At 46.2% G+C, this 15,387-nt stretch overlaps 1 protein-coding gene across 4 annotated transcripts in view; it reads right to left on the bottom strand.

Annotated features, from left to right (window-relative positions):
- Positions 1-15,387, bottom strand: part of SPAG16 (sperm associated antigen 16) — a 1,801,610-nt gene that overhangs the window by 1,638,967 nt on the left and 147,256 nt on the right. For all 4 annotated transcript variants that reach the window (XM_063933150.1, XM_063933149.1, XM_063933151.1 and 1 more), the window contains one exon: positions 2,024-2,151. In XM_063933150.1, the coding sequence (XP_063789220.1) occupies positions 2,024-2,151 (128 nt within the window). The remainder of the gene's footprint in view (positions 1-2,023; positions 2,152-15,387) is intronic.

Genomic DNA, 15,387 nt, shown 5'->3' with positions numbered 1-15,387 from the left:
ATACAGTAGATAAGGGAGAGGGGAGAGGTTCTCACTCCACAAATACCTTTAAATTTACACCAAATAACCAAAAGGAAAGGATGTAATGAAGTCGGCAGCCGTGCGAGATGCGGTCCGAACTCTTGACTTATTTTCAAGGGGGCAATCATTTACAAGGCATGGTTTCGACTTGTAAATGATTGCCCCTTTAAAAAAAAAACATCCGAGTTCGGTCGTCACCCCCACAGCCGGCAAACTCTGACTTCATTACATCCCGGCCAAGGTCTTGTAACGGGACCCATCTTGGGCCTCAATTTTGCACTTCAGAGAAGAACGCATTTTCCAGGGAGTAATAGAGTGGAAGATTTATTAAGCCTGGTGAAGTGATAAAGTGGGAGGTGATAACGCACCAGCCTATCAGCTCCTAACTTCCATGTTACAGGCTGGGTTTGAAAAGTGACAATTAGGAGCTGAGTGGCTGGTGCGTCATCACCTTCCACTTTATCACTTCACCAGGCTTAATAAATCTGCCCCATAGTGCATATGAACTGCTTGAATACTGCGGTATTTTGTGGCACTCACTGAAGGCTGATTCTGCTTCCTAAATGATGCCCAGAGTTCTTATTCCAAACTACGAATACAACCTTGCACATTTTCTTTTTATCCCATCGTAAATGAATGCAGGTTGGGTTATCTTCCAGGAACTAAGCTTTACTCGAACTTAAATAAACACAAAAAACAACAATTGTTTTACTTTTATCAAATCTGCCAATGGAGTCACTGAGAGTCATATCCGACCCTTCCCAATTTGTCAGTAAAGCTGCACAGATGAAATGTTCAGACTGCTCAAATGGTGTTGCAAATCTGTAAATTGACTTGTAAAATGCCAATGGCACATTACCTAAGGGCAGACAGCCACATTCCCTTTGGCATGCGACATCTGTTTATACTGGAAGCCATGCACTCTGCTCGCCTTCATCTCTGCCAAAACTGTTCTAGAGGAAAGGCTGCAGCGCACATGGGCAGAATGTACAAAGCACTTCTACTATCTATTTCCAAGGTGCTGCACAATTAACACATTTGTCCTTCAGACACAGGTTTGTGTATTTAGATTTGTTAAAGAATTTCAAGCAGAGGCTTTACTTCTGGTGGTGACTGAGATGCTTTACATGTAGGTATACTTAGAACCTACCTAAATGCGGAAAATAACAACACAGAGCTCAGCACTCACCATAACAAACTCATTCACCACAATAATCAATGGAGTTTTGGTTTATAAGTTGATCATTGTATTTAAGCTTGTTTCCACTTACAGTAAATGTGGAAGTACATAGAAAATCTTAACACAATTGTGTTCTACTCGTTAGGTCCGGGATGGACACTGCAACTGTTGTGACCATACAACAATATAGGAGATTCAGCTGCAGCGTTAATAATTGCAGATACTGTATCTGTATTGTGTACTTCAAAGAGGTGTTACATTTGGGAGTCATTTTCCTGGGTGTGGATCACTGGGTCGACCAGAATTCGGTTGAGAGGGTTAAATAGTCAACAGGATAAAGAGGTTGACATGTAAAAGGTAGACAGTAGAAAACACCCCCTCGCCACACTTCAGGCAGGTTACTATTCCAATTCGTAGTCCACATGGATGGTAAATAATGAAAAAAATACTATAATAATAATAATAATAATAAAATATATAAATCTGTAAACACTTATATTTTTAGAGATCTTGTTCCGTGTATATACAGTAACATAATTTTTTATATATATATATATATATATATATATATATATATATATGTGTATGTATATATATATATATATATATATATATATATATATATACACACACACATACACACACACACTGTACATATATATATATATAGATAGATAGATAGATAGATAGATAGATAGATATTTTGTTTTCATTTACTCTAGTGCAATAACAAGGATGATGAAATGGTGGGCCATGGGCAATTTTGTTGGCTTTTACAAGCCTCAGATGTTGCTGCTCTACAGTAGCTACACGGAAATGTACCATTCGGTCTGAAAGCATTCCAAGGTTTTCATCATCCCCATCTTAATTAGAAAATTGCGCAGAAAATCGTCCACCACTTCAGGCTTGTGAGACACAGGTCGCTGCGAGGACAGGGGGGATCTGTAAGGCTGTAAGAGAAAAACAAATGTAAGAAACAGGTTGGTAACTATGCAGTATTAGACAAGGCCAGGGAGAGTAGGACCAGAGACCACATAAGGTACACAATAAAATAACTGCAACCTGATGTGACCCGATGATCCTTGTTTGATGAACACTTTACATGTAGTTTGTCTATAATTCAATCAACAGTGATCTAAACCAAGGAAGAGGTTTTCCCAAATGTCCGCTATTAAGGCACAAAAACACATTTGATATTTAAGGAAGCAAAAAGACGCGTCCTCATACATCCAGCCTCAATACGCCATGCAGCATGAGGTGGATGAATGGAAAACATCGGGCGCAAGTGGGCGATGGTTTTAACTCTGCACATGGATACCGCACAGAGGTGCAGATTGAAATGGGGTAGTAAATGGAGTAGGGGGGGGGGGGTGGCCGGAGAGGTGGTTAGCTACCAGAAGGGCAGGTGTAATGTACAATGGTGTGCATAGCACGTCTTTGTATGCAAATTGGAGAATTCACACCGCGGCCTGACAGGACACCCATCGGAGGCAGCAGAATTAGTATAAAAGTAGTAGCGGCTGTGGCAAAAGTCCCATGGAGTGTCAACAGGATTGCAGGACGCGCAGAGGTGGACGGAAGCATAAATATGCATGTTTCCCGGTGTATCATTTGCACCAAGTATAAACTGTTACAAAGTCGCCCTGATGACGACCACGAGTAGCCAACTAATCATGTACAGTACATTATATGCCTCTGAAAACGGACACATGTAAGCATTTTGTTTCATGCTTGCAATACTGTATGGGAGTAATTATGGATAACTTGTACAGCCCTCTGCATCACCATTGGAGCGTATCATTTATCAACACTGCTTCTAAACCAAAACTATAGCACCCATCCACACATCAGCTTTGTTACTTTAATGCGGTATGAACATTAAAAATAAATGAAAAGTTATCTGTAAAACACACAAACTACTAGCAGTAAAAGTATACCAAAAAGAAGCGGTGCACCTTACTTTGATCAAAATCAGGTTTAACCCTTAATATACCAAGTGGGGTCTTCTGAGGACCCCAGAATGTTATTTTTTGTGATCCTGCTGTCAGACCCAGCCCTAACCAATACGATGTCCTAGGCAAGATTTTGGCTGGTGCCACTAGTTTCGTCTCTGACCCTGCACCCCTTTCCCAGCACCATCATCCTGCACCCATAGCAGTCCTCATTTTGGTGCTCCTACCCCCTATATTTTAAATACGAACAGTGCATACATTCGGCGCACAGAGCAAAAAGGGGTATGTTCTTGCTGGGAAGGGGCATGGACACACAATAGTACCCCCAGTTCAAATTATGCCACACAGTAGTGCAACTTAATTCACATTATATCCTGCAATAGTCTCCCTTATTCATGTTACATTACACAGTAGTACCACTTTACCTTATATACATTACTCCTCACAGTAGTGCCCCTTATTCACATTACATCACACTGAATTTTCCCTTATTCCCATTACACCACACCATATTGCGCTTTATACGCATTAGACCACACAGTAGTGCCCTTTCTATATGTTATGCCACACAGTAGAGCACCTTATACACATGATGCCACACATTAGTAAATGTCCTTATAAACATAATGCGCCTTACACCTTATGCCAGCCTTTATTAATTCCCTTATACACATAATGTCTTTTACACATATGCCGTACATTATGAATGCCCTTATACATATAGTGACATACATAATGTCCCTTTCACATATGCCTCACATTATTAATGCATTTATGCACATAACACACATAATGCTCCTTACACATATACCGAACACTACTGCACAACCAACCAAACTACACACTGCACTCACATGGCTGCTAACACTGTGACCTCTGCCTCTGCTTGGATACAGATGTGTCTGCTAACATTGGGCACCTTTTTGATGAAAATGCGTCTTGATTGCAATACTATGTGGCTAGGATGCACAAGCAGCTTTTATGCTGATTAAAATGATATGCGGCATGCCTATTGCTCTGTGTGCGACTGTGGCTGTATCTGCATACAAAATGCTATGTTACAGTAATTTCCAGGAATACACTAACGTAGTATTTCGTATGCAGATACAGCCACAGTCACACACAGAATATAGGCATGCCACATATCATTTTAGTCAGCAGAACCTGCTTGTGCCCTTAGGCATACCAAATGCCCCAGGCATTTACCTAGTTTGCCTATGCCTAGGGCCGGCTCTGCCTGCTGTACCTATAACAACTATTTTACTCCTGATTTTTCTATGTGTCCGCATCGGATTAAGATAAATACTGTCTAATTAGGCTTAGAAAATCTTCTTTCAAAAAAACGTAAATAAAAAACACTATACTTCGTTACAAATGCAGAACGTTTTATAAGTGAGAAACACAGGAAAACAACCACAACTGTGACATGTGCTAAGGACTGTAGCGATGGCAACACATAAATAGTGATGTATTGTTATCGTATTAAAATGATATAACCTTTTTACAAGAATATACATTATCCAATCGGATGTAACAATGTACACACTGTAATGAAGAAGAATATATGGCTTTATTGGCCAACTACTCTTGAAATAAATAAACAAAATATTTTATGCTGTCGTACCCTTACTAGAACGTATACCTTCAGAAACCCCCAAAATATAACTTTAGTAATTTACCGCATCAAACAGTTGAGAATTTAGACACAAAAACGTGGGGTCCTCTGAAGACCACAGCTTGGTAAAGTACGTTTCAAGGTAGGCTTGGTATATTAAGGGATTAAAAAAAAAAAGAAAGAAGACCTTTACTTTGGATGAAGTGAAAGTTTTATTAACATCAGTTAATAGAGAGGTGCATAAGCGAAGTAAAAAAAAAATAACAACAAAAAAATATTGCTGATGAAAGCACAAAACATACGGCATATCTACAGTAGGCTTATCAAACTATCCCTTTAAACCGGGACACTCATGGATTACACAGGTTCTGTGGCTGATTAAAACCATGTGAAATGCAGGCTTGAAGTCAGCCAGCCACAGAACCTGTATAATTCGTCAGTGCCTCGGTTTAAAGGGATAGTGTGGTAAACCTATGCATCCCTGGGGTGTAGTATGTGATGGCGGCAGTCGAGCTACCAACGCCGGAATCCTGACCACCGGCTTACCGACAGCTGGGCGAGCGCAAATGAGCCCCTTGCGGGCACGGTGGCACGGCCACGCTATCTATTCTCCCACCAGGGAGGTTGTGGACCCACAAGAGGGAGAAAAGATGTTGGTATGCCGGCGGCCGGGATTCCGGCGTCTGTATAGTGGTCGTCGGGAGCCTGGCCGCCGGCAACCTGAAGACCACACCATCCCTTATACGGAGATTTCTTAATTAGAAAGATTTGAAAAGGCAGCAGGTAGAAATGTATATGCAGCATAGGGCGCCACTTACAGGATGTGAACTGTACTGCAAGCCATCAATAAATATTAGAATGTTTTACTTCAACTGTAAGAGACAGATCTTCCTTAATGGCAGTGGTGTTCTTAATGGGGAAACGTATCAAGCTTTGGAGAGAGAGATAAAGTGAAGAAGTTGCTCAAAGCAATCAGCTTCTGACATTTCAAACAGTCTAGATAAAATAGGATTTTATTTATCTACCGGTAAATCCTTTTCTCCACATTAGTAGCATGGGGATGTACCAAAGATCCAAAACTAGGTGGGAAAGTGCCGAGGTTCCTGCAGAACTGATTGACCAAACTGAAGGTCCTCAGAGGCCAAAGTATCAAACTTGTAGAACTTAGCAAACGTGTTCGAACCTGACCAAGTAGCTGCTCAGCAGAGCTGTAAAGCCGAGGCACCCCAGGCAGCCGACCAGGAAGAACCCACCGACCTAGTAGAGAGGGCCTGTCCAGATTTTGGACACGGCAAACCAGCCATGGAATAAGCATGCTGGATAATAAGCCTGATCCAGCGTGCAATTGTCTGCTTTGAAGCAGGACACCCAATTTTATTGGGAGCATAGAGAACAAACAGCGATTCACATTTTCTGTGACGAGCTGTCCGCTTCACATAGATCTTCAAAGCCCTCAGAACATCCAAGGACCTTGAAGCAACACAAGTGTAGGTAATCACCGGAACCACAATAGGTTGGCTGATCTGAAATGCAGACACTACCTTTGGAAGAAATTGCTGACGAGTTCTGAGTTCAGCTCGATCCTCATGAAAAATCAAATAGGGGCTCATATAAGACAATGCCCCTAGTTCCGACATCCGCCTGGCTGAAGCCAGGGCCAACAATGTAATGGTCTTCCACATAAGAAACTCTACGTCCACCTCCTGTAAGGGCTCAAACCATGCCAATTGGAGGAACTACAGCACCACGTTGAGATCCCAAGGTGCCGTGGGAGGCACAAAGGGCGGTTGAATGTGCAGGACACCCTTCAAGAATGTCTGAACCTCAGGGAGGGAAGCCAATTGTCTCTGGAATAAAATGGACAAGGCCGAAATCTGGACTTTTATGGAGCCCAAACGTAGGCCCACATCCACACCTGACTGCAGGAAAAGGAGAAAACGTCCCAGTTGAAATTCCACCGCAGGAAATTTCCTGTTCTCACACCAAGAGACGTATTTTTTCCAAATACGGTGGTAATGTTTAGACGTTACCCCCTTTCTGGCTTGGATCAGGGTCGGAATAACCCTATCCGGGATCCCTTTCAGGGCTAGAATTTGACGTTCAACCTCCATGCCGTCAAATATAGCCGTGGTAAGTCTTGATAGACGAACGGCTCCTATTGGAGGAGGTCCTCGTGAAGAGGTAGAGGCCACGGGTCCTCCAGGAGTATCTCCAGTAGATCCGCAAACCAGGCCCTTCTAGGCCAGTCCGGTGCAATGAGAATCACTTGAACCTTTTCCCTCTTAATTCTTTTGAGAATCTTTGGGATCAATGGGTGTGGTGGAAACACGTACACCATCTGGTAGACCCATGGAGTCACCAGAGCGTCCACCGCCACTGCTTGCGAGTTCCTTGACCTGGAACAATACCGCTTGAGCTTCTTGTTGAGACGAGAGGCCATCTTGCCGATTTGCGGCACACCCACCGACGTGTCAAGCACCCGAACACCTCCAGGTGAAGGCCCCACTCTCATGTGTGGAGGTCGTGTCTGCTGAGGAAGTTCGCTTCCCAGTTGTCTACTCCCGGAATGAAGATTGCGGACAACGCCACAGCGTGTCTTTCTGGCCAGAGGAGAATCCTTGTTACCTCTGACATTGCTGCCCTGCTCTTCGTTCCGCCTTGTCGGTTTATGTACGTTACCGCTGTCACATTGTCTGACTGAACCTGAATGGATTGATCTTGAAGAAGATGCGATGCCTGTAGAAGGGCGTTGTATATGGCCCTTAGTTCCAGAATGTTGATTGGAAGAATGGCTTCCTGACTTGACCATTTTCCTTGGAACTGTTCCCCCTTGGTGACTGCTCCCCAACCTCTGAGGCTTGCGTCTGTGGTTAGCAGAATCCAATCTTGAATCCCGAACCTTCGGCCCTTGATCAGGTGAGAAGCCTGAAGCCACCACAGAAGAGAAATCCTGGCTTTTGGCGACAGATGTATCCTCTGGTGTATATGAAGATGCGATCCCGACCATTTGTCCAGCAGATCCAGCTGGAAGGGTCTTGCGTTAAACCTTTCGTACTGCAGCGCCTCGTAAGTGGCTACCATCTTTCCCAGAAGGCGAATGCACAGATGCACCGAATTCCGGGTTTGTCTTAGAACATCCCGCACCAATGACTGGATCACCAATGCTTTTTCCAACGGAAGGAATACCTTCTGCTCCTCCGTATCCAATATCATCCCCAGGAAAGGAAGCCTCCGTGTTGGTTTCAGATGAGATTTCTGTAGGTTCAAAATCCACCCGTGATCTTGTAGTCGGATTGAGAGGGCAATGTTGACTAACAACCTCTCTCTGGATGGTGCTTTTATCAGCAGATCGTCCAGGTACAGTATTGTGTTCACTCCCTGTTTGCGGAGGAGAAACATCATCTCTGTCATTATCTTGGTGAACACCCTCGGTGCCGTAGATAGGCCAAATGGCAGGGCCTGGAACTGGTAGTGACGGTCCTGTAATGCAAACCTTAGATAAGCTTGATGAGATGGTCAAATCAGAATATGAAGGTACGCATCCTTGATATCCAGAGACACCAAGAATTCCCCCTCCTCCAGACCTGAGATCACCGTTCTCAGAGACGCCATCTTGAACTTGAACACCCGTCCGGTTTCGGAACTACAAACAGGTTGGAATAATAACCCTAGTTTTGCAGCTGAAGTGGAACTGGAACATTGACCTGAGTCTGTACCAGTTTCTGAATTGCTTACTGTAAAGTCATACTTGCTTCTTGAGAAGCTGGTAAGCCTGATTTGAAGAATCTGTGAGGTAGGTGTTCCTGAAACTCTAGTCTGTAGCCCTGGGCTATAAGATCTTTGACCCAGGGATCTTGGCATAACGTTGCCCATATGTGACTGAGAAATATCAAATGGGCACCCACCTGCCTGTCTTCCAAGCAGTGCGGTCCACCGTCATGCCGAAGGCTAAGAGGAAGCAGAACCAGGGTTCTGTTCCTGTGAACCAGCAGTTGCTGGTTTTCTGGGTTTACCTCAATTGCCTTTGAAGGCCGTAGAAGAACCTTTAGTTTTGTTTTTAAACTTTGCTGTCCGAAAGGACTGCGGAGTAGGAGCAGTGTAGGATTTTCTAGCCGGTGTAGCTGCGGAAGGAATGTAGACTTAACCGCCGTAGCCTTGGATATCCACGTATCCAGTTCATCTCCAAAGAGGGCTTCACCTGTGACAGATAGGCTTTCAACGGGCCTTTCCTGGAATCCGCATCCGCAGTCCACTGGCGTAGCCACAAGCCCCTGCGTGCTGACACTGCCATAGCAGTGGTACGTGTATTGAGTAAACCAATTTCCTTTATGGCCTCCACCATAAAGTTAGCAGAATCCTGTATATGCTGTAGGAGTAAAATTATCTCCCCTCGAATAAGGAATCTAACCCGTCAATTACCCGACCATTTTGCAATGGCCCTAGAGATCCATGCATAAGCTATAGTGGGGCTCTGGCCCACCGACACTGCTGTGAACAGAGATTTGAGAGTGGTCTCAAGTTTGCGGTCTGCAGCATCCTTCAAGGAAGCTGCCCCAGGAACAGGTAAAACTATCTTACGTGACAGCCTAGAAATCCATGCGTCAACTATCGGTGGGTTTTCCCATCTAACCATACTGGTTCAGATCCACTAGCCTGAGAATGTGTACTATCCCGAGTACATGGCAGTGATCCTACAGATTGAGAAAAACACTCTGCTGTGCAGGATACTGTAAACAATCATTTGACATACTGTAGGAAATGTGAAAGAAAATACACACACACACACACACACACACACACACACACACACACACACACAGGAAATTAGGGTAAAACAGTTAACCCACACAGAGCCCTCTAGAGAGACACAGAGAATGATGGAGCGCCCCTGTAGCTAAAGTACAACTAATTACCCTAAAGAGGGTTTAGTACACCAAATATTGCTCCCCCACCCCTTTGCTATGACCCCCTGGTACCACTGAGGTGCTCTGGAGTCCTTGTGGAGGAGCTGCGCTTCCTTGCCAGTCTGACTGCGTAAAGCTGCTGAGGGAAAATGGCGCTGGTGAGCTGCTGGATCCGCTCATAGTGAAGCCCCGCCCCCTTAATGGCACGCAGTCTTCCCATTTTTTTTATACTGGCTGAGGTCATTTCAGTTCTACAGTGGGTTAAAACCCCTGTAGAATAGCTGCCAGTGTGGGTATGTGTGTGTTGTGGCTTCAGCTCGCCCCTCACATTGGAACACACAGCACCCTGTATGCCCCTGGAGCCGCAGCCTGCTTATCAGCACTGTGCTCCTGCCCCTTGTGCCGCCATTACAGCCGGTGACCCACTAACCGGGACGCCGGCCACCTACTCACCACTCTTCTAACTTCTGGCTCTGCTAGGGGAGGCGGCGTGCTGCGGGAATGTACGCTCGCCGTGGTGGGGCTTGCAAATAGGAGCCTCAGGAGCTCAGTGTCCTGTCAGCGGGGAACGGGACCATTAACCCTAGGGAGGTTGGGCTGTTCCCCCCCTAAGTCCCATGAAGCAGGCAGGCTGGTGCCAGCCAGATCTGCCTGAAAACAATAAACAAGAAAATAAATGCAGAAAACTCTTCAGGAGCTTCCCAAGTGTGACCGGCTCCTCCGGGCACATTTTCTAAACTGAGTCAGGTAGGAGGGGCATAGAGGGAGGAGCCAGCCCACACTATCAATTTCTTAAAGTGCCCATGGCTCCTAGTGGACCAGTCTATACCTCATGGTACTAATGTGGACCCCAGTATCCTCTAGGACGTAAGTTACTGTAGAAGCAGATTAATTGTTTGAGCAACTTCTACAAGGCTTGATACATCTCCCCCTAAAAGAGTAGAAGAATAAAATCCACTTAGCATGAATTCTAGATAATAATAATAATAATAATAATAATAGTATTTTGTTATCATTTATTTATATGGAGTCATACAGTTCTGCAGCGCTAGCATGTACAGCACAGGAGATACAAACGGTGACAAAATGACAGAAATATATAAATTAAACGTGTAGGAATAGTACACGTCTTTATATTACCTACTGGCTGAGATTGTGAGCCCAATGGGAGGCACAAAAAAATAAGATTTTACTCACCGGTAAATCTATTTCTCGTAGTCCGTAGTGGATGCTGGGAACTCCGAAAGGACCATGGGGAATAGCAGCTCCGCAGGAGACTGGGCACAACTAAAGAAAGCTTTTAGGTCACCTGGTGTGCACTGGCTCCTCCCACTATGACCCTCCTCCAAGCCTCAGTTAGGACACTGTGCCCGGACGAGCTGACATAATAAGGAAGGATTTTGAATCCCGGGTAAGACTCTTACCAGCCACACCAATCACACCGTATAACTCGTGATACTATACCCAGTTTAACAGTATGAAAACAACTGAGCCTCTCAACAGATGGCTCAACAATAACCCTTTAGTTAACAATAACTATGTACAAGTATTGCAGACAATCCGCACTTGGGATGGGCGCCCAGCATCCACTACGGACTACGAGAAATAGATTTACCGGTGAGTAAAATCTTATTTTCTCTGACGTCCTAGTGGATGCTGGGAACTCCGAAAGGACCATGGGGATTATACCAAAGCTCCCAAACGGGCGGGAGAGTGCGGATGACTCTGCAGCACCGAATGAGAGAACTCAAGGTCCTCCTCAGCCAGGGTATCAAATTTGTAGAATTTTGCAAACGTGTTTGCCCCTGACCAAGCAGCAGCTCGGCAAAGTTGTAAAGCCGAGACCCCTCGGGCAGCCGCCCAACATGAGCCCACCTTCCTTGTGGAATGGGCTTTTACTGATTTAGGATGCGGCAGTCCAGCCGCAGAATGCGCCAGCTGAATTGTGCTACAAATCCAGCGAGCAATAGTCTGCTTAGAAGCAGGAGCACCCAGTTTGTTGGGTGCATACAGGATACATAGCGAGTCAGTTTTCCTGACTCTAGCCGTCCTGGAAACATAAATTTTCAAGGCCCTGACTACGTCCAGTAACTTGGAATCGTCCAAGTCCCTAGTAGCCGCAGGCACCACAATAGGTTGGTTCAAGTGAAAAGCTGATACCACCTTAGGGAGAAACTGGGGACGAGTCCTCAATTCCACCCTATCCATATGGAAAATCAGATAAGGGCTTTTACATGACAAAGCTGCCAATTCTGACACACGCCTGGCTGAAGCCAAGGCCAATAACATGACCACTTTCCACGTGAGATATTTTAGATCCACGGTTTTAAGTGGCTCAAACCAATGTGATTTTAAGAAACTCAACACCACGTTGAGATCCCAAGGTGCCACTGGAGGCACAAACGGGGGCTGAATATGCAGCACTCCTTTCACAAACGTCTGAACTTCAGGTAGTGAAGCTAGTTCTTTCTGGAAGAAAATCGACCGAGCCGAGATCTGTACCTTAATGGAGCCTAATTTCAGGCCCATAGTCACTCCTGCTTGTAGGAAATGCAGAAATCGACCTAGTTGAAATTCCTCTGTTGGGGCCTTTTTGGCCTCACACCAAGCAACATATTTCCGCCATATGCGGTGATAATGCTTTGCAGTTACATCTTTCCTGGCTTTAATCAGCGTAGGAATGACTTCCTCCGGAATGCCCTTTTCCTTCAGGATCCGGCGTTCAACCGCCATGCCGTCAAACGCAGCCGCGGTAAGTCTTGGAACAGACAGGGCCCCTGCTGCAGCAGGTCCTGTCTGAGCGGCAGAGGCCATGGGTCCTCTGAGATCATCTCTTGAAGTTCCGGGTACCACGCTCGTCTTGGCCAATCCGGAACCACGAGTATTGTTCTTACTCCTCGTTTTCTTATTATTCTCAGTACCCTTGGTATGAGAGGCAGAGGAGGGAACACATAAACTGACTGGTACACCCACGGTGTCACTAGAGCGTCCACAGCTATCGCCTGAGGGTCCCTTGACCTGGCGCAATATCTCTCTAGTTTTTTGTTTAGGCGGGACGCCATCATGTCCACCTGTGGCCATTCCCATCGATTTACAATCAGCGTGAAGACTTCTGGATGAAGTCCCCACTCTCCCGGGTGGAGGTCGTGCCTGCTGAGAAAGTCTGCTTCCCAGTTGTCCACTCCCGGAATGAACACTGCGGACAGTGCTAGTACGTGATTTTCCGCCCATCGGAGAATCCTTGTGGCTTCTGCCATTGCCATCCTGCTTCTTGTGCCGCCCTGTCGATTTACATGGGCGACTGCCGTGATGTTGTCTGACTGGATCAGTACCGGCTGGTGTAGAAGCAGGGATTTTGCCTGACTTAGGGCATTGTAAATGGCCCTTAGTTCCAGAATATTTATGTGTAGGGAAGTCTCCTGACTCGACCATAGTCCTTGGAAGTTTCTTCCCTGTGTGACTGCCCCCCAGCCTCGAAGGCTGGCATCCGTGGTCACCAGGACCCAGTCCTGTATGCCGAATCTGCGGCCCTCTAGAAGATGAGCACTCTGCAGCCACCACAGCAGAGACACCCTGGTTCTTGGAGACAGGGTTATTAGGCGATGCATCTGAAGATGCGATCCGGACCATTGGTCCAACAGGTCCCACTGAAAGATTCTGGCATGGAACCTGCCGAGAGGAATTGCTTCGTAAGAAGCCACCATCTTTCCCAGGACCCGCGTGCAGTGATGCACCGATACCTGTTTCGGTTTCAGGAGGTCTCGGACTAGAGATGACAGCTCCTTGGCTTTCTCCTCCGGGAGAAACACTTTTTTCTGGACTGTATCCAGAATCATACCCAGGAACAGTAGACGTGTCGTCGGAACCAGCTGTGATTTTGGAATATTCAAAATCCAACCGTGCTGGTGTAGCACCTCCTGAGATAGTGCTACTCCCACCAACAACTGCTCCTTGGACCTCGCCTTTATTAGGAGATCGTCCAAGTACGGGATAATTAAAACTCCCTTTCTTTGAAGGAGTATCATCATTTCCGCCATTACCTTGGTAAACACCCTCGGTGCCGTGGAGAGTCCAAACGGCAGCGTCTGGAATTGGTAATGGCAATCCTGTACCACAAATCTGAGGTACTCCTGGTGAGGATAGTAAATGGGGACATGCAGGTAAGCATCCTTGATGTCCAGGGATACCATGTAATCCCCCTCGTCCAGGCTTGCAATAACCGCCCTGAGCGATTCCATCTTGAACCTGAATTTTTTTATGTATGTGTTCAAGGATTTCAAATTTAAAATGGGTCTCACCGAACCGTCCGGTTTCGGTACCACAAACAGTGTGGAATAGTAACCCCGTCCTTGATGAAGTAGGGGCACCTTGATTATCACCTGCTGGGAATACAGCTTGTGAATTGCCGCTAGCACAGCCTCCCTGTCTGAAGGAGTAATCGGCAAGGCAGATTTTAGGAACCGGTGGGGTGGAGACGCCTCGAATTCCAGTTTGTACCCTTGAGATACTATTTGCAGGATCCAGGGATCCACCTGTGAGCGAGCCCACTGATCGCTGAAATTTTTGAGGCGGCCCCCCACCGTACCTGGCTCCGCCTGTGGAGCCCCACCGTCATGCGGCGGACTTGGAAGAAGCGGGGGAGGACTTTTGCTCCTGGGAACCTGCTGTTTGTTGCAGCCTTTTTCCCCTACCTCTGCCTCTGGACAGAAAGGACCCGCCTTTTCCACGCCTGTTTTTCTGAGTCCGAAAGGACTGTACCTGATAAAACGGCGCCTTTTTAGGCTGTGAGGGAACATGGGGTAAAAATGCTGACTTCCCAGCAGTTGCTGTGGAAACTAGGTCCGAAAGACCATCCCCAAATAACTCCTCACCCTTATAAGGCAAAAATAAGAATTTACTCACCGGTAATTCTATTTCTCGTAGTCCGTAGTGGATGCTGGGAACTCCGTAAGGACCATGGGGAATAGCGGGCTCCGAAGGAGGCTGGGCACTCTAGAAAGATCTTAGACTACCTGGTGTGCACTGGCTCCTCCCACTATGACCCTCCTCCAAGCCTCAGTTAGGTACTGTGCCCGGACGAGCGTACACAATAAGGAAGGATTTTGAATCCCGGGTAAGACTCATACCAGCCACACCAATCACACCGTACAACTCGTGATATGAAACACAGTTAACAGTATGAAACAATAGAGCCTCTCAACAGATGGCTCAACAATAACCCGATTTAGTTAACAATAACTATGTACAAGTAATGCAGATAAACCGCACTTGGGATGGGCGCCCAGCATCCACTACGGACTACGAGAAATAGAATTACCGGTGAGTAAATTCTTATTTTCTCTAACGTCCTAGTGGATGCTGGGAACTCCGTAAGGACCATGGGGATTATACCAAAGCTCCCAAACGGGCGGGAGAGTGCGGATGACTCTGCAGCACCGAATGAGAGAACTCCAGGTCCTCCTCAGCCAGGGTATCAAATTTGTAGAATTTTGCAAACGTGTTTGCCCCTGACCAAGTAGCTGCTCGGCAAAGTTGTAAAGCCGAGACCCCTCGGGCAGCCGCCCAAGATGAGCCCACCTTCCTTGTGGAATGGGCATTGACAGATTTTGGCTGTGGCAGGCCTGCCACAGTATGTGCAAGCTGAATTGTACTACAAATCCAACGAGCAATAGTCTGCTTAGAAGCAGGAGCACCCAGCTTGTTGGGTGCATATAG

The sequence above is a fragment of the Pseudophryne corroboree genome, chromosome 7 (assembly GCF_028390025.1).
Source record: "Pseudophryne corroboree isolate aPseCor3 chromosome 7, aPseCor3.hap2, whole genome shotgun sequence".
NCBI classification, from domain to species: Eukaryota; Metazoa; Chordata; class Amphibia; order Anura; family Myobatrachidae; genus Pseudophryne; species Pseudophryne corroboree.
The sequence above is the reverse complement of the archived record's forward strand: the minus strand, read 5'-3'. Positions and strand labels throughout refer to the sequence as shown.